The 19,411-nt window shown below is 36.4% G+C and overlaps 1 protein-coding gene across 13 annotated transcripts in view; it reads right to left on the bottom strand.

The window, feature by feature from the left end:
• The window catches only part of FRYL (FRY like transcription coactivator), a 172,822-nt gene that overhangs the window by 41,347 nt on the left and 112,064 nt on the right, over positions 1-19,411 (bottom strand). For 10 of the 13 annotated variants that reach the window (XM_075091496.1, XM_075091497.1, XM_075091494.1 and 7 more), the window contains 16 exons: positions 19,158-19,249; positions 17,375-17,547; positions 16,731-16,891; positions 16,088-16,198; positions 15,027-15,181; positions 14,678-14,777; positions 13,385-13,553; positions 12,740-12,999; positions 11,696-11,836; positions 9,753-9,921; positions 8,321-8,405; positions 6,812-6,924; positions 4,234-4,384; positions 3,807-3,910; positions 3,120-3,305; positions 720-924 (listed from right to left, as the gene is read on the bottom strand). In XM_075091496.1, the coding sequence (XP_074947597.1) occupies positions 720-924; positions 3,120-3,305; positions 3,807-3,910; positions 4,234-4,384; positions 6,812-6,924; positions 8,321-8,405; positions 9,753-9,921; positions 11,696-11,836; positions 12,740-12,999; positions 13,385-13,553; positions 14,678-14,777; positions 15,027-15,181; positions 16,088-16,198; positions 16,731-16,891; positions 17,375-17,547; positions 19,158-19,249 (2,375 nt within the window). The remainder of the gene's footprint in view (positions 1-719; positions 925-3,119; positions 3,306-3,806; positions 3,911-4,233; positions 4,385-6,811; positions 6,925-8,320; positions 8,406-9,752; positions 9,922-11,695; positions 11,837-12,739; positions 13,000-13,384; positions 13,554-14,677; positions 14,778-15,026; positions 15,182-16,087; positions 16,199-16,730; positions 16,892-17,374; positions 17,548-19,157; positions 19,250-19,411) is intronic. The other 3 variants (XM_075091489.1, XM_075091501.1, XM_075091491.1) reach the window with 1 other exon arrangement.

Genomic DNA, 19,411 nt, shown 5'->3' with positions numbered 1-19,411 from the left:
ACTGAAATAACAGCGTAAGTTCGGAAGAGATGTTCTCTGTTAGATAATATTTAGTTATCTAACAAAGAAGCAGTACAGTAACACCTTTATACAATTCTTCAACCAACCTCCATTCTTCCCACTTCTTCATGTCAATACACCTCACTAGTCTAAATTTAGGCTGATGTGAAGGTGTTTTTTTGTTGGCATAATTAATCAAACGCTTTGAGAAACAAGTGGGATTTCAGATTTACCCAATCTTGAAAGTTTTATATAAACTATCATATTAACTGCACAAGTGTTGCTTGTTTTACAGATCTTTGCCACTAATTCATGTTTTCTGAACAGCCATCTCTCTTACTAGCAATCTGTAAACTCCATACAAATCTTGCAGCTCCCTAATCATCTTCATGTATTCCACCCCTAATCCATCAGAATGGTAATCCTCTAGTTGGAAAAGGGAACTCTATAAACTGTGTAGCAAGCAAATATAAGAGACCTGTGCAGAACATGGCAAAAGACTTTTAAACATTCAGGACACAAAAGAGGAGCCAAAATTCTCTGAAATTGTTGGAAAGTTAGAGTTGTTCATAGGCTGTATCACATAAAAAAGACTTCAGGATTAAACTAACTCTTACTGGGGATAAAACAGAGACATAATTAGACAACGGGATGCTAAATAGTAAGGTCTCTGCCATATTTCCACAAAATACACATCTTGACAAAAATTGAAATCTTACCTTGAGGTAATAAATTCTATGAGAGTTTTCACTTTTTCATCCTGCTCTACTGAAATGTCAACCTCATTGAGGATTGTGGTGTGCAGATGAGAAATGGCAGCACTTGTATTTCCTAAACTGATGCTAGAAGAGGTAGAACTTGAACTAAGCCCTGAGTCTGTCATTGGGGAGGGCTGGTAATCAGGTATAAAATCATGAACACCTGCTGAAATAAAAAAACATTATTATTATGAGCTGTTGACTGTTAATATTAAATACATAAAAAGAAAAAATAGGCCTCTAAAAATCAATAATTTAGCAAATGTAATGAGAACAATTTCATGGATGCAATAATTTCAATGAAATCAACAAGTCTGATCTATGCAAAGTCTTTGCACGACTGGACCCTTAATGAGGAACTGCTACATCCTTCTTTAAAATCACTGTATTTTGTTTGATTTGGTATTGCTAATATGGTGAAATAACATCATCAGTCTCTGAGGCATCCCATCTTAAAAAGTTGAGACAGAAGATATAAACTACTTCTTAATAATGCACAGATAATTGTTTTTTAAAAAAAAAACAACTCAGTCCCAGCATAACTAACAGCGCTTTAAATCAGTGAACACTAAGTATTAACTAGTGAATCAATTCTAAGCAGAGCCTCTCTGGCTGCACTAAGTTCCTCTGAAGTTAACATAAAGTTACACATAAAGTTCTCAACATAAAGGATCACATGGCAATAAAATACAAATGTGGTAATCCCCCACATTATGCCTATATCCACCTATAAGGTGCTAGAGGAAACTAAAAGTGGCAAGGAAAAGAGAGTCATGAATCTTTTACTGTAACAACCGTACATAAGTTTAAGACTCACTGACATCCACCACAGATTTTCACTCTACAGAACTAGTTCAAACAAAATTTAACATCAGCTTGTCCGACTTTGCGCTAGGCGGGCATACCTATAATCACCTTATGTTAATCCCCAGCTGGAAATGTTTGATGATGATCTCATTCTAGTTTATGACATTTTTGTTTCAATAATAGCAAAACAGTGTGACATTTAGACTGTTTTACTCAAAACTGCAAAGATTAGAAATGGAATAGTTTGTACAGGTCACCACATAGGTACACTGGTAAACATCTGTGAATAGGTTTAAATAAAACAATTCCTCCACTATGCCCACTTTTTAATTCCTTACTGCCCTGAATATCAAATTCAGAAAATAGGTGAGTATTTTCAGTTAGTGACAAAACCACTTCTGATGTGAACAAAACAGAATGAACAGACTGTACAGCAATATGCTGCCACCTACTGAAAATATATGAAATACTAACTTTCAACAAAATGAGCTATCCAACATTTCTTTAAAAGCTACAATAGAACCATAGAATCATAGAATCGTTAAGGTTGGAAAAGACCCTTAAGCTCGAGTTCAACCACTAAGCTATCACTGCCGAGTCCACCACTAAACCATATCCTCAAGCACCACATCTACCCTTCTTTTAAATACCTCCAGGGATGGAGACTCAACCACCTCCCTGGGCAGCCTGTTCCGATATTTGACAACCCTTTCGGTGAAGAAGTTTTTTCTAATGTCCAACCTAAACTTCCCCTGGTGCAGCTTGAGGCCATTTCCTCTCGTCCTATCGCTTGTTATTAGGGAGAAGAGACTGACCCCCGCCTCGCTACAACCTCCTTTCAGGTAGCTGTAGAGAGCGATAAGGTCTCCCCTCAGCCTCCTCTTCTCCAGGCTAAACAACCCCAGCTCCCTCAGCCGCTCCTCATAAGACTTGCTCTCTAGACCCTTCACCAGTTTCGTTGCCCTTCTCTGGACATGCTCCAGCACCTCGATGTCCTTCTTGTACTGAGGGGCCCAAAGGCTCACATCACCCAAATATTACTTTCGTAAAGATATACATATAAAATGCGGTTTCCTGTATAACTACAATATTGTAATGTTAAGGTGAACGTTAAAAGGTAGTATTGCAAAAGAGTATTGAACTAAATTGAGCTTATTGAACAATGCAATTACAACTGACAAAAGTCAGAAATTTAAAGTTGCAATTAGCAAGCGAGAGATGTATCTTCCCGGGTTTTATTTTCAAGTGCATCATAAAAACTGCTGTGTCGCAGATCCGAAATGTAGAGCTCCTTCTGCAGTTTCAACCGTTATTTAATCATTCAACTACACTCCCAATTCTGATGACTGGGCAAAATGTGGTAACATGAAATGCCTTCATTATGACTTAATTAAAATACATTTTAACCAGCTAGACAGAGCGGAAACAAAATATATTTTCGTGCCAAGGGCTCAGGAAAATATTACAAATAACAGAAATTTTAATAATGCATGGAAGAAAAGATCACTTTCCATGTCATTTTAACAAGCAACACTTAACATATCTAAAGCATACCTGTGAAAGTATAATCTAAATGGGTAGTTTGTTTGACAGTAAGCACCCTGGACTCATTGAACTCTCTGTTTCTGAGTAGGACAGAAGCAACAGACTGGACATTACTGCCAGATCCCATAACTATCAACAGATGCAAAAGCAATCGTTTACAATGCTCATAGACCTCAGGGTGACAGTGGTCAAAACCTAATACAAAAGGAAAATAGAAGAACTTTATTAAATTCAAAGGGCACACTGAATTCAATTATTAAAAACATCTCAGTATTCAAACCGGTCTGTTATATTTTACCAAATAATAGGTATATAAATCAGTAAAGTGATGGTTTTGCAGTGTTTCAATATAAAACCAAAAGCATACAGTTTAACTAACATTAATACATCCTTCTGCTTCTCACGTAACAGTAAGAACTTAGAGATATGCTCTGCATGAAAATTACTACACAGAGAAACAGAAAGAAAAAAATTTGTATTTCACTGTGTCTTCTCCAAGGAGAAAGAGGTATAAGTGGCTCGAACAGAAAGTGCCTTCAAATGGCTCCAAAACCCTCTTAATTATATTCCTATTAATCAAGCTGAAAGATATTGAGTTGAATCTTTTAAAATATTGTAAATAGTAAATATTTAAGAACAGTTATACGAATAGCTACAAATCCTAAGCTAGAAATATTTCTTTGAGAATTTAGTTACCTATAAAAATTGCATGAAGCAAAAGATGCAAGTATCCTCCCCACTCCACCTTTACGCTGTGGTCAACTATCAAGTCAGTTAAAAGGATCACTGCTATGTTGCATCTAAAAAATAAAAAAAATAATCTGTTAGAAGAACATAATGTATGTACTTTATGAAGAGCTGCAAATAGCTTAATATACTACCAACTAGTACTCTGAGTCTATAAACATCCACAAAGTTGTATTAAGGGAAAAGATAGAAAAACTTTAGTAATACAAATTAAAAGTCTTAGAAATCTTAAACTTCTAGACCTGTGAGTAGAACTGCAGAAAATAAATTTACTGTCTTTATCTACTATCTTTAATCTCCTATCTTTAAATTACTATATTTGTGCAACACAAATTAAAATGTAATGAACTGCCATCAGCATTGTTACAACAGTTACCTGTGAAGAGACATGCCCGGAGGAGAAGTTTCAGGCAAGTAATCCACTAATGGTGACCAGCAACCTCCAGTAGGTGGAAAAGGTAGAGGCTCTCCTTGATTGTGCTCCATCACCTTCAACCGCCAGTTTGAATACAGAGGCATTGAATCACCTAATACAATAGATAATTAAACCGGGGGGGGGGGAAAAAAGTTTCTGTATTATATAATCTTCTTAAGAAATATTTTTAAGTTCTTGAAAAAGCTGAGATCTGGGGCGGGGGGGGAAGGGGGAACCAGCCGTAAACAGTGGTAGTTGGACACAGTTTAAAAAAAGGCAAAAAAAACCTCAAAACAAAAGCAAAAAGAAAAGAGGTTATTTCTTTTAGCATAAAGATGATTCTACACAAGCCACGCTCAAAACAGTAAGATTTTCTTCAACAAGCCCATAAAAGTGATGGATGCACACAGGGAACATGGATGCACATAAGGAAAAAAAGGCAAAGTGATCTAATATAATTTCTTCGATCTTCAAGCCTCATGTCACATAAGGAGTTAAGGCTGGGTCCCAAGACCATACTGAACTCATTTTGAAGAGTTGCATTTTATTACAGGCTAAGGAAGTATTTCTCAAGAGCACCTCTTTATAGGTCTTGCTAGCAAAAATCCACCAATTCTACGTGTCAGATAAGGCTGGCCTGTTATATGGGGTAACTCAGAACTTGCTAGTTTTACAGCAGCATAGCCCAATCCCACTGCTTGGCAAAAGTCACTGCTAAGAAGGTCAGTAAATTTGTCATGAAAACACAGAAAGACATTTAGTTTTTCATTAAACAAGCTTCAAAAGTGGAAGAAACACATCAGCTATTTGGTATGAGAGTATACTGTGTTACACATCCCAAATATTTTTCTGTTTTTAAATGAGACATCTTTGGCTTCAGAATGATCAGTTAAGGCTAGAAGGAAATAAAGAGACTGCCTCAACAGTTCACTGCTTCAGTGATTCTACCAGTTGTCCTTTTGGAAGTATAGCTGCAGAAGTTTCAGCAGTTCACACATGTATCAGCTCATTATCACCTTCTTGCCTGGAAGTGACAAATGTCTTACTGATGGAACATGTGAATTTATCTGCTTCAGGATACTCAGCGTTGCTATCACAAGTAGCAAACAAAGATGAAAACGATCACAACTGTAATATCGGCCATCACCCAGCCAAGCAGTAACAAACACACTGGCTGCCCAGGAGGTCCACCAACCTGCTACTGACCAAAAGCTTAGCAGATCTGCATCAGCATGCCCAGCCTTTACAACTAGCTCCATAGAGAACATTGTGTTCCACTTTCTTGAAAGAGGCAATACAAACCACAGATTCAGTCTCACCTTTATGGTCTGCACAGAATCAGTCATTAAGGGGTGCATAAGGACATCCTGATGGACTCTGCTGTTTCAATACAGCATGGGACACACTAGGTTCCATACTGACATGCAATGCTCAAAATGCAGAAATTTACATCGTTGTTCAGTAGCAGAAAGAAGGTAAGGAAAAGGCAGTGCTGTATCATCTGCTGTACCATACCCAAACAACTTAACTGGTAGTAAAATTGAGTGGAACCTAAGAAGATAGTCTGTGACAGCACTATTGTGATCTGGATCAGACGGAAATCTATCTGATAATCCTACGCAGGGTTAAAGTACAAAGTCATTTGAATTACCAACAGCTTGTTAGCTGGAACAAGAGTTTCAGTCAAACAAGTACTCTAACAAAGCATACAGAACCCACTAATGTAACGCATCATTTACTGTCTGACCACTGTCCTCATTTTTGCCTGTTTAGCTTTCCCTAGCATTGTCACAATGATTTTGTATCTTAGACACTGGTACAAAAGCAGCCTCGGTTAATAAGCCTCTGTTAAAAAAAAGTCTCCAAAAGTATACGGAGTTTTAGGAGAGATTTCTACTCTTTTCTTTACCTCTGCACCTCAGAAAAAAACCTGACCATAGATAACAAAAATAACCCAAAACATTTTCAGAACAAGCTTGAAAATTAAAGGGACACAAGATCCTTTTCCCCTTCTATATTTTCCTTTGCTATGGCTTCTCAGGAAGTTTTGTACCCTTTTTTTTTTTTTAAAACAGGCCAAGGAGTGCCATCACTTAAAAGCACAATTACTTCAAATTTTCTGGGTTTTTTTTAACTTCTTTTCGATTACCTTTTTCCTCATTAATCTGATTTTCCTTCTGCCAATCTCCCTCCTGTTTTTTCTTCCTAACCATCTATCTACCTATGGTGTTGGTACTGACAAAGAATATAGAGTAAAACTGCTTCATTTGGGAAAGCACTCACAACTCATGCCAGAGGACAAGGGAAGGAAAGAAAGCATATTATCTTCATTGCACATTGTATTGTAATCAAATGTATGCTAGACTTCAATAGCAGTACTAAGACCGAGGAATGTAAAAACCCCATATTTTTTTGCACAATGTCAGTGCAAAAAACACGGACAATACATGCCTATTTCCTCACATTCCACAACCTTCAGCAAAACTATTAACTTGTGAAAATTTTGTTTTCTATCCATAGAAATATTTTAAAATATTACTTTTTTCCTCTTCATATGATCCTCCAGAGCTGCTGCTGTAGCGAGATTCTAGTCTGTGGTGCTGGCGGTTTAAGTTACTGTTCAACCCGCTGTAGATGTCTAGATGTACATAACTGTAGGAACAAATAGAGTTGGTAACTAATGTTCTGTGACAAAAATTAATCAGGGTCTCTCAGTAAAACTGTATTTCAACAAAACTGTTATGCAAAAATATTTCATACTAGAAGGACACTCAATATGATGTCAAAGCATCTCAGCTGTGTAAGACATACCTCCTGTAGCAATGCTAGTTAAGGGGATTCAAGGAGATAATCCACTCCAAATTACATTTCTGTTAGATCACTTTCATTAACATTTAAGTACCTTAAAATATTTGTTACCATATACATAAGTAAGTTCTTCTCACTCTTGAACACAATAATTAAAACCCTATTTGATCTGGCACAGACATACACATATACACAGTCCAAGATCCCACCTTGTTTATCTGATAAACCATAAAGAAATCAGAGAAATGAGAGTGCTAAAAGCACAATTTCCAAGCCATTTCTACATAAGTTTCTAAAATTCTCTTCTCCTGCTAAGTTCAAGATGTACACGGTGTATCTTATCAAAAAGTATATGCCCTGGGGAGGTGTTAGACAACCCTACAGCATATGCCAAAACTTGCAGAGACTTTCAAAACTGCTTTCACTATTCTACAAGTTTCTTCAGCTCCAGCCCCCACAGCAGCCAAACACTCGTCTGTGCCTTGCTAGGCTGAGTTCTGAATGACACCTCAGATTCCAGAGTCTTCTGTGATTTATTTTCACACAGCCCTTCTCTCAATTTAATTGAAATACTGGGGTTGTCTCTATCAATACATTTATTAATCTAACTATATTGACATAATTATGCTAGGGAAGAAAAAAGTGCCCAACTGGGAAATTCTGTTGGAAACATAATTACTAAGGCTCTCAAACAAGTCGTCACAAAATAAACTGCTTTGTGAATTTACCACATAGTAGCTACTCTACAGTAACGGCATGCGTGCACTTCTGTGCACACTTTTTCTCATGGTAACTATAGAATCCCTACTCCCTTTTCATTTTAACGTTAGCTACCTCATATTTAACACAAAATGAGAGCGTGCCCGCACATCAGTTACCACTGAGCTTGGAGTCCACACCCTGACTAAGTCCATGCCAGCTACATGCTTTTCACCACCCTCACGCTGGTACCACTGTCTGGTGCATTTCTCCAAAATAAATTAATTAATTCGAAGAAATTAATTAGGGTCCCTTAATTTACTCAGTTTCCTCTACAGCTTTTTTGAGTTCAAATTACAATTGAGGTTGCTACTGTTAATCCCAAATAGTATTCCAGTTCTGTTGCTTAAAACTTGTAAAACTTAGTCATCTATTTCCTGCAATGTAGACATACCTGGAGCCATTGAGATGGAAGTATTTTTAGTCCCTACCAGGAATTCCTGTAATTCAACTAAAAAGTGCTCTTTGAGGAGATACTTACTTCTCTTCAATATTGTCCTTTACATGTTTACTGTCAGGGTTGCCATCTGTGGGAGCTACCATTGTATTGCTACTAGAAGTGGTACCTGTGAATTATGGGCAAAGAAAAAGATTGGTCAATACAAAAGAAAAGCAGTCTTAAGTGCTACATGATGACCCTTATTTACTCATCCATGCCGAGAGCCCTAACCAGGTTTACACTACAGCCACTGGCATAAATACGAACTGAGCCATAGAAATTACTTTCACATGCAAGAAAAAAACTGTTGTTTAAGACTAAAAGATTCTGAGCTGCTACCATAATTTCACTAACTGGAAAATTTCAAAAGAATCCATTCCAGGAATCTCTGAGTCTTCAATGTAAATTAAGTAGAAAGCCTTGGCATTCAAGCATGATCTAGAGACCTAATTCTTTCTTTCCTGTATGCTATACCTCATGGTAATCTGTAAAATGCAGCTGGACTTCAGTATGCAGTTAATTCAGTTAATTCAAACCACAAACAGTTCAGAGATCAAAACCTAACAGCCTGCAGTGAAGCTTGTATCAGTTTATTTTTAAGAGAAACCTGCAAGCATCACACTGAATACGTTACCACAATTGGAAATAATTTTGCGCCCTCCCCACAGACTTTGCTACTCTCAATTACGCTGAAGTGCAAGAGCCCCCCCCACCCCCTTTTTTTTTTTCCATACTTTTTAAACTTTCACAAACAAGTGTCAATACATCCACCTTGTGATGCAGATAATCCCTACATGATAGGTCTAGGCTGCTTCACAACACTGATGGCTTTGCAGCACAAAAGCTAAGCTCTTGCTCAGATACCCTCCCATCCGTGCCTTTTGTGGCTCACTTTGAAAGATGCTTCACCAAAACCAGACAGCTTTTCCCCACGTTTATCAGCACGTTCTTGGATTGAAGCATGAGATAGACATTTGTTATATTTTCAGTGGGGTTTTTTTAAATGATTGATCTATTGTTAGTTGTTAACTATTTCTAAATAAATCCTCCTAAGTAAATTCACTTAAATCCTCTTGAATAAATTCCTACTGATGCAGATTGTATCTGTAGCAGAACTTACAATGTAACAACTTACACAAATTTAAAATTATCTAAGTTTCCCAGTTGTTTGAATGAATTGTCATAGTGATATAGTGAGGGTAAACAGTGCAGGATCTGAACACAGACATAGTCTAACACATACAGTAATACAAATCTATTCCTTGTGAACCTATCAGATGTTCTTCAATAAGAACTCCGGGTACACCAAAAACTGCAGATGCTGCAAAACAAACTTTGTACCTTAGTTTATTTTTTAGAAACAGAACTCTGTATTCCTATTGATTATTTACAGATTAACTCCAATACTACACCTGATTGATAATAGCATGTTTCTCATTGACAAGAATAAAAGTTTAAGTTAATAAATTCTCACCTGAAGTGACAGAGGGGATTTTGTAACTGGATGTAATGCGGTAATATGGTGGATTATCCATATGGGTGACCCCTGAACTGACAGGATCTGTAAGCTGAAGTTCACTCACCAGCTCTTCTAGTAGTTGCATTGTTTTATCTCTACCCAAATAAACAATAACTTTCTTTACCTGTCATCAAAAACAAGTATATGTATATAAAATAGTATGTACATAAACAAAAATCCTATTGCAGTGACTTGATTAAAAAAAAAGAAAATAAAGAGATATGAATACTGCAACTTGTTAGAATCAACATCTACCTGCTCTGCAAACAAGAATACCTGAAACTTAGTTCTAAACTGAAACTAGTTCTAAAAGCAAACAAAATTGCTTTCACAGCTGTCAACAGCAGCAAGCATTGGAAACATATCACAAGAGTAGAAAAGTAAGTCTTCTGAGTTGAGTTTCCTACAAAGCTTTTAGCAACGTCTGAGATCAACATTGGAGTGAATATCTGCTGATACCACTTCTTTTTGATACTTCACAGTTGTGTTCTACAGTATTTCTTTTCCAGCAGGTATCGTATTTTCCCTCATGCTATTCCGTAGTGTCCTCACATATGCTTTGACAAAAATAAAATTGGTTTTGAGGGGGCTTGGGGTGGGTTTTTGGTTCTCACATGACCAAGTATTGAAGAAAAATCACACTGTCCCTACATGGCATGACAGGTCCGCAATTTTATTGTATTATGTGTCTGTTTTTAAGGACTATCCTAAATTATAGCATGGGAAAAAAAACATTCAATTCCCAAAATGCTTGAGGTCTTTATATACTCCAGTAAGAATAAACACCTAACTATAGCAATATTTTATTAAGCATATAGTAATTAGGACTCTCCACTACATCTTACTTCAGCAAAATAATCCTGGCCTTTGCTAAGCAGCAGCAGATGGCTGCTAGTCAGTGATTACTCTAGACATCAATAAGTCCATATTTTTTTTCTTATGACATTTTCTTGAGTCACTACTGCTCAATGATTTCTTTTCATTCTTTTGAGATAAATGGTAAGCAAGTGATCCAGGGCATTTTTCTTGTGGAATTACTTTGTCACCTTGTTCAAACTATATGCGCAAAGATTTTGGGCTGCAACATTAAGCTGGATTTCCTGATTTGCAATGAAAACCAATCAATGAAGAACTTAAGCTGTCCTTAGTAAGAACTTAATAGTATTACAGATCCTGACTGTTTACTTCAGATCTAGTTTTTTTGACTAGTGGCAAAACCTGTAATAGTTTTCTAATGAAAATACTACTTAGGGAACTACCTTAATTCTTCCTAAAAAACAGAGACCAATGGCTACAGTAGATTTGCATTTTATCATGGAAAGGAGCTGTTCAGTGTACAGTCCTAATAAAATTAATCTAAATTTAGCAAACTCAAGTTTCATTTTTATGACAAAGGAACAAAAAAATGCTATGACAGGTGTAGATATTTTAGTTAGCCTTTTCTGTTTTTCCTAATTTACTCACTAAATAAGGTCTATGGCCCACCTAGTATACCCTCATTTTTGACAGCTCGTAACTGGTAAACAGCTAGTGGACTGTTTCTGACTTGCCATGCTGATTAAATTGTAAGTTGTCTTAATGAAGCCTCAGCTATCTTTAAGGTGCAATATCCTCTGACTTATTTGCTTTCTCAAGCCCATTCCATGAATGCCAGGTTTAACTGAAACTGATACTGAAATTTTGACAGAGGTGTCGAAAGTAATTCAGACAAAAGAACTGAATTTGATTAGTTCATAGTATTTTGAGGTCATAAAATACGGGGTGACGCTATTATGCAGTTGGAGATTTTGATACTAGAAATCCTACCTCACATTTTTTAGTTTGGTCATTTGCTGCTAGACACATGACTCATTTTTAAAATATCAGTAGCACTAAGGAGAGACATGTCACATACTCACATAAGGCAAAAGGCTGGGTTCACTGTTCACTCCACAGATACTGATCAAGAAGTGCAAAATTATTTTCAGGTTCTTTGGCCAGCTGTCTGCCAAAGTAGTCCAGACATTTTCTATCTCTGACCAAGCCACTTCATCACCATACTAGAAAACAAAATAAATATCTGTCCTGAAAACCAGTAGAAAACATTGTATTTGCAAGTGATCTGTGTTGACCAAGGGGGACAGGCTCCGGAAAAAGGAGACATAAATCCTGGAAGAAGCTGTTGCATTTTTAACATTCCAGAATGAAGCTTTCACATATATTCATCTTTACAGACATATTCTAGAAAAAAGAATCTTCTTTTATAGCTGTAAATATAAAAAAATATATCTAAACATATTTGTACATATTGTATATATCTTATATATATAATATATACCTTTATACATAAGTATACAAATATTTATTTGTATGTGAAATGATTTCTAATTTTATATATTTACATACATATAAATAAAAAAGCTATCTAATCTTAGCAGAGACCCATTCTCCCAGTTGCTGACAATCCTGAAGAAAATTCCATAGACCACAGGCTGCCAAGAGTTTTTAACTAGCTTAAAACTTGTTCTCTCATCAGTAGGACTCAAAGATTTCAAGAATTGGCAGGAGTCCGCACATGGCCAGTACTTTTTCTCTGTTGGAAGTAGCTATACAGGAAGGAGGGGAGGGTCTGTCAGCCTCTGGCAACACCAGCAGTTCCAGAACTCCACTCTGAGATTACAGGTATACAGGTGACTTGGTATTACGTATCCAGCTAGACATCTATATTGCTGAACAACAGTTATATACTGTTACTATACATAACAATTACTATAACATTAAATTACATGTTTCTTGTAACACCTCAAAACTATATTGTATAGTTTGGGTACACATAAGCAACTCAACAAATATGAACAATAACTTTTGAAAGTTTGCTAGTACAGTGTTTCTGAACAGTACTTTCTTGCACCCCTAACACACCAATCTACTAGAAGATGGACCACCTAAGTAATTAGTTTTACCTTTGCGGTCATATACATCAGGTTGTTCAGAACCATAGCTGTAGCCTGCGGTGATCCCCAGCCTTCTCCTCGTAGCCATCGTCTACTGTTCACCATTATCTCTCTGTCTTTCAAAGAATCATCTTCATCTTCATCTTGCCGACGAATGGTTGGCAAAGGTTTCAAGTCTACCAACTCAATATTGTTCATCCATGGCAGAAGATAATGCAGCATCACCTGTCTCCCAGCTGGGTGAGCCGTTTGGATTCTCTGACTTACTTCTGTCATTCAAAAATTAGGTACATACATGAATTGCAAATCAATAATGAGAATTGTTTTGGTAACAACAACCATGAGCTCAATAGGTCATACTGATATAAAGCAATGCTGATACAGACATAATTTTTTTTGTTTAGCTGACTAGCACTACTTCATAATGATAAAGTCCGCAGTCTTCTGTAGAGCTAATTGAAGACAAACAGTATGTTGAAGGAAAAATATTAGTATATGCATATATATCTTTTCCTCTAACTGAGGGAGGGAACTGAAAACCTAGAACATGTGAAAATGTGGATTACATATAAAATATTTGTTGAAAAATAAGAATTGCACATTTTGTACAACACTTTTGACCCAACAAAGTTTTTTGTTGTTTTAAAACCATACCTGAGAAGATAGCAAGTGTTAGTTCAGGATAAGTCCTTGCTAATTCTTCTGACAGTTGATAATACGACACAGAATACAGATGTGGTAAAGGAGAAGGCTGACCCAAAACCCCATCTGTCCGCTGAACTTCCAGTTTGTGAGCATAACGGAACATCTTTGGTTCCAAGATCTGCAACAGCAATGTTCAGAATTTGAAGCTAAGTATACAGCTACAATGGAAATCTTTATATAAAATCACCTTTTAAATTCACGTATCTACTCTCATTTAATGTTTCCTACCTATGCAGGTCTCCATACATCTACAGGATTCACTAACACTGTGGTAATTTCATAGAAGACTAGCTAAGACTCACTCTACTTGATGAGTTTCTAGCAATAACTTTCAGAAATCTGCTTTCACAAAATACTGCATTAAATATAAATTTCTCTACAAGAAAACATGAAACACTATTGAACACTTGCATTTCCAAACAGTATCAATTTCTGCTCACGAGACATGGGTAGGAGCAATGTAGTCTTTGATGTGGCAGAGACGCAGTAGGAGGCTAAAGCACTTTGATACTTTAAAACTCAGTGTTGGCTGATCTTAAGCAGTGGTGTTCACTTGAGAAGATAGATGGGGCTGAAAGGAAGGGTGGTGTTACTGCTGATGTATAAACAGGGGTGTGACTGCAGTGCACACTTCACTGTTGAATTTAGCTGACAAAAAAAACTTTGAAAAAACCTCAAAGACTTGTAGCCTGAGCCACAAGCAGCATAGATTTTTTTTTTTTCAATTATTTTTAAACACTAATGATTCCTGTAAGATTAAGCTTACCCCTAAATGACCTTGGAAAGGAATATACAGAAGTAAAGTAACAAGATTTTCACTATCGTCTCTGCACAGGAATGGATGAAAAAATGTTTGGTATTATGCAAAAAATCAGAAACTGACTGCTACCCTAGCAGACAGAGTAAAGGGACAGGAAGCAATACGCTTCTCTCTGAGGTGCTTTTGGACAGATGGAGACTGAACCAGAAGAATCTTCATTTAAGTTTTGTCTCTTGAAAAGCAGATGTTACGAAAAAACAAGTCCTGAGTGCTTAGTTCATGAAAACAGACACACTTCACTGAAGCCTATTTGTGCCAAGTAAGGACCTGGCCTAACTATGCACTAAAATAGAGATTAAAAAAACCCAAACCATTACATTTCATTACTGAGGGGACAACAAATAACAACAGATTTTTTTAAAAATGCGCAGGGACAATTCTTATTTTAAAAGAAAAAAATTAATCAAAATTAGCTTACAAACCTGTAATAGTTGCATAGCAACTTCATAGATAGCCCTAGTAGAATCAGCTGCTTTAAATAGTATCAGATTCAGGAGGGTCACTGTATCACACTGGTAATCCCTAGGGAAAAATTGCGAGTGTGAAATAAGTAAAATTACATTCAGCTTTTTAAAATTTGAATTTATTAAAGTTTAATTTACAGGGGATATAGTATGGGATAACATAACATTTTGAAAAGTTTCTGTGGTAACACATACACACAAAACAGGAGTGATCTTTTCTCTCTGGGGGAGGAAAAAAAAACCCAGTTCTACATGAAAGCACACTTCAAAAATGAAAATTTTAAAGTTTTGAAAAATGCTGTAGTACCTGTTTTGGAACACGCTGGCTATGGCTTTAAAACAGCCAGCTGCCACCCGCTTGGAACCTGTGTAACACCGGTCTACGGCCCAGTACATGAGGTTACTCTGGTCAGGGTTTAGTTCCAAGAGCAGCATGACTGCCTCACAGCCTAGCTGGTGAACCTGCATTGCAGAAAAGAACCAATATCTATTTATAAATGTAGAAAAAAAAAAGACCAACTTACAAAAATGGCATAAAATAGGGAAATAGATATTTAATTTTTAAAAAATATCCAAACCTGCAATACACGAAATTTGTTCCATCTAAAAACAATGAGACCACAGCTCTAAAATAACAACAGGTAATTCTATCAAACTGTTTAATGTTCAACTTGCACACGCAGTCATAAATTATTGAAGCAAATAACAAGACAGGTCTACTAATTTTTTTCCTTTATATTCCTTTATATTTTCACTTACTACAAGCTGAACGCTGACCTGAAAGCATCAGATACAGAAAAGCTCTTAAATATATGCAGGAATTCCAATGGGATATAAGGGATCAATCTACATGGAGACTTGTGTGTTCTCTTGAATCAAAGTAGCCCACTGGAGCTGTATTTTTATGTAGTCATACTATTAGTGCAATGGAGGCCCTATCTTTTAGATCTAAAGCTTGCCTTACTTTTTAGATGTAAAGCTTGCCCTTCATAACTCCACAAGACCCACAATGGACTCTACAGTCTCACAAGAATTTAAGTTTAAAGGAGATGAGATTTTGAATTTCTGGAAGATCGGCTTATTACTACAACTTAACCTAACTGATCAGTATATAAACAGTACACAGTGTTTCACCCCTTACCCTTTCCTTTTCTATTCTGTTTTGCCTATTCTTAGACTGCGATTAGGGACTGCTTCCTCAACAGGGTAAATACAGATATTAAGGACTGTGCAAAAATATGCCCTACTAAAACAGCTTTGAACTTACGCCTCTCTAAAGCATTTAAGCCAATCTGACCACAAAACTCATTAAAGCATATGTTGAAGGCACTAATAGTTGCAAAACAATGCTGACATTGCATGTATTACCTTTTTATCTTGTGAATCCAAAATATTATCCAGCCATTTGTATAAATAGCCATCAGATGAGAGCCCGACATTATCTGCAACAGGGCCACAACACAGTACAGCAGACATAGCCTTTAGAAAGTAATTGAAAAACACTACATTTTAATAACTCAGATACAGGAAGTGCTTTTAACAAGTCCATTAAAATATCAGAAAACTAACTTCTATTCAGTCAAGGAAGGAAGACTAAGGCTAATAAAAAACTGTTTAACATGTTATTCAAGAAATTATCAAAACTTATTTTTCTCAACTCCCAAATACAAGGAACTGTCAATACTGAAATGCTGACATATGTAAGAGTTAATATGTCAGTTTGATCGTTAGTGTACTTTTACATGAAAGCCTTCCTCCTCAGGCATCTGAGGACTAAAGTCACAGGAAGTGAACACTGAGTAGTAATTTTAAGAAATTTCTATAGCAAGTGTGATAGTTTACAATATGCAAACAGCCAAACTATCATAAATTTTCATGTAGGCAGAAGAGAAGAACTAAGTCATGAGTGGCAACAAGAACGTGAAAACCATATCCAAAAAGCCTGAATGTTAAATTTGCATTAGAAAAGCCAACAAAATCTATTTCCAAAATTTAAAAAGTGCTAAAATACCTTTAATGCACAGTATTGGTGTCTGTTTATTCGCGTGTTCCTATCACTGTATCTGTCCAGGGGAGTAAACATGATACTAAAAGGACCTGCCCAATGACTGAACAACATAAATAGACTGTGGCGTAGACTCTGCTGTGGAAAGACACTTCTCCTCTGGTGTACTATAAAAAAAGCACACAGACACACTCCTCTTATCATTCTTTAAGATAAAGTATGTAAAACAGAAACAGACCCAACCAATATAAAAGGAAAAATCAATGTAAAGACACATTATTTCAACATCATAATAGCTGGATGTAGGTTTACTGTTTTCCAGTTTAACACTGCTAGTGTGCAAGAACAAGCTATTTATTAGTCTAGAAAATTTAAATGCACTGCCAACCAACAAGACTTTTGCTAAATAAGAAAATTACTTGTATGCTTCCAAACAGTAACAAAAATCCCTCTTAAAAACTCATGCTCTGAAGTTATACACAAAACTGATGGCATATATTATTTTTGAAACAGTATCCTGAAACTTCAGAGAAAAAGTGGATTTTTGTTTGTTTAATGTTTGTTTGGCTTTTTTGTTTGTTTGTTTGTTTTTTTTTTAAATGTACTGCATATTAAAGGCAGTAATCAGAAGTTAAAGCGTTTTTACATACCTGGAACATTTTGAATTATATTTGCCACTAAGGCACTAAAATGGCATCGTATATCTTTCAATGTATCAGAATCCTTTTCATTTTCTGCTTCTAGGAGTTGTCTCGTTAAATCAACATACTCAAGTAAAGTGTTGTTGAGGGAATGTGTTTCATTATCAAGGCCTCCGCTTGCACTTTAAAATAAAATAAAAACAAATCAAGTAGTATGGTAAATACATACAATGATTTCTGAAAACAACCCTTATTTTTTTCTCTTTAAAAAACCCTACAACCTCATCACTGCAAATATTTAAAATAATTTCTTCCCCCAGCTTCTATTTCAGTGTTAAATAAAAAGCTCCAGTGAAAGCAAACTAATAATCAAACCTCACCATCAGAAGTCAGTCATCCTCCCACAGAATTAGTTCTTATACTGTGCACAACTGTTAAAAATAATAATAAAAAACCCCAAACACCCAACCCCTCCCCGCACCAAACCCATGCAATTTGCAAATGAGAAAAAAAATAATTACTACCTGACTATTGACATCTATATTACATACTGATATTTGGGAGTCAGACAAGATGTTCAGTTCTTCATAACATGCTATTGACTATCAGCAGATGACAGCAATTCATTAATTTTATATATTCATTTCCCACCTTCTTTGCTTTAGCATCTGATGAGGTGTCAATACTAAACCAAGGCGATTAAAGACTGCGTGTGATTCAAACCTGCCCTCCTTTGAAAAAAACATTGTTACAAGCGTGATTCCTTTCCTCTCAGCCCTCTCCACCATCCTTCCACATTTGTACTGAAGACAACTAAAAAGTATGCTTTACGTATCAAAGTCAAGATGAGGAGGTTTGAGGTAGCCTGTAATTGCTTGTTAGCTTCCACCCCAGAGTCAGACTGGCCTCAAAGAGAAAAGCTGACAAAATCCAGGGTGCAGACTGTGGTTAGGAGATATTTTACATACCCTAATTAAACACCAGTCAGTACCTCAGAAGATAAACAGGGAGAGTACGATTTTTACAGCAGCACTCAAAAATCATCATCCCAAAAGGAAGAAATGCATTTTGCAATGCTTCTGAGGCAACTTTATGAAATAAACCGTAGTAGCTTGCTTAAAGATTGAGAATTTCACACTGATTACATTGCTAAGGTTGACAAATAAATATTTAAGTATCACTGTCTAACTGAATCGGAGATGCTGGCCTAACCATCTCTAGCCTGCTCGCTCTTATACAATTCCACCTGCATAGAAGAGAAATTTCAAGAGGCTTCTGAAACATATGCCAGAATTTTCAAACTGTCCCTCACAAGTAGGGTAAACTGAGAAAAAATCCCAACCCAGCTAACATTCTGCCTCAGAAAGAAAGAGGTCCAATATTAATGAGCAGTAGACTTCTCTGCACAGGACACGGTGACTAGCATCAGGACTTCAGATGGGGAAGAATTCCAGACTGATTACAGAATAGTTGTAACTTGCGTATTCTGTTTCGAATAAGTGGTGCAATATCTGAACATACACAAACAAAAAGGAACATGACACATTGCCTGTTCAAAGCAATGTCCTGGGGAATAGTAGCATTTTAAAACACAGACCACTGTGACAAAAAGTATGGGGGAGGGAGAGAGGCGTTAGAAAGCCGGCGAAATTCCAAGTTTTTTAAAACCATGTCTCTTTATTTAGTTGTATACTAAAACTCACTCAAGAATTTTGTATGCTATAATGGGTCACAAGAATACTGGTGACTTAATTCAGAAGCATAAACAACATCTTGTCAGTGCTGCCCCTACCTGTGACTAATGACACCAGCATCTGCCAACAGTTCAAATATTCGTACTAGTTGTACTCGTAAAATATCCCGACGCCTGCGCCGTTTCATGTTCTATTCAACAGAGGAAACACAACATTAAACAAAGCAGAGGAAAAACTAAGCATAAAACCAGCGTGGCATATAAAAGCATTATTATATTTGTACTACAGCTGGCATCAATTATCAGAGGTGCCAACCTTTTAGGATGAGTTACCAAAATTCCAAGCAATTTTA

Source organism: Phalacrocorax aristotelis, chromosome 4 (genome assembly GCF_949628215.1).
Source record: "Phalacrocorax aristotelis chromosome 4, bGulAri2.1, whole genome shotgun sequence".
Taxonomy (NCBI): domain Eukaryota; kingdom Metazoa; phylum Chordata; class Aves; order Suliformes; family Phalacrocoracidae; genus Phalacrocorax; species Phalacrocorax aristotelis.
Note: the sequence above shows the minus strand (reverse complement) of the source record. Positions and strands in the feature narration are given on the sequence as shown.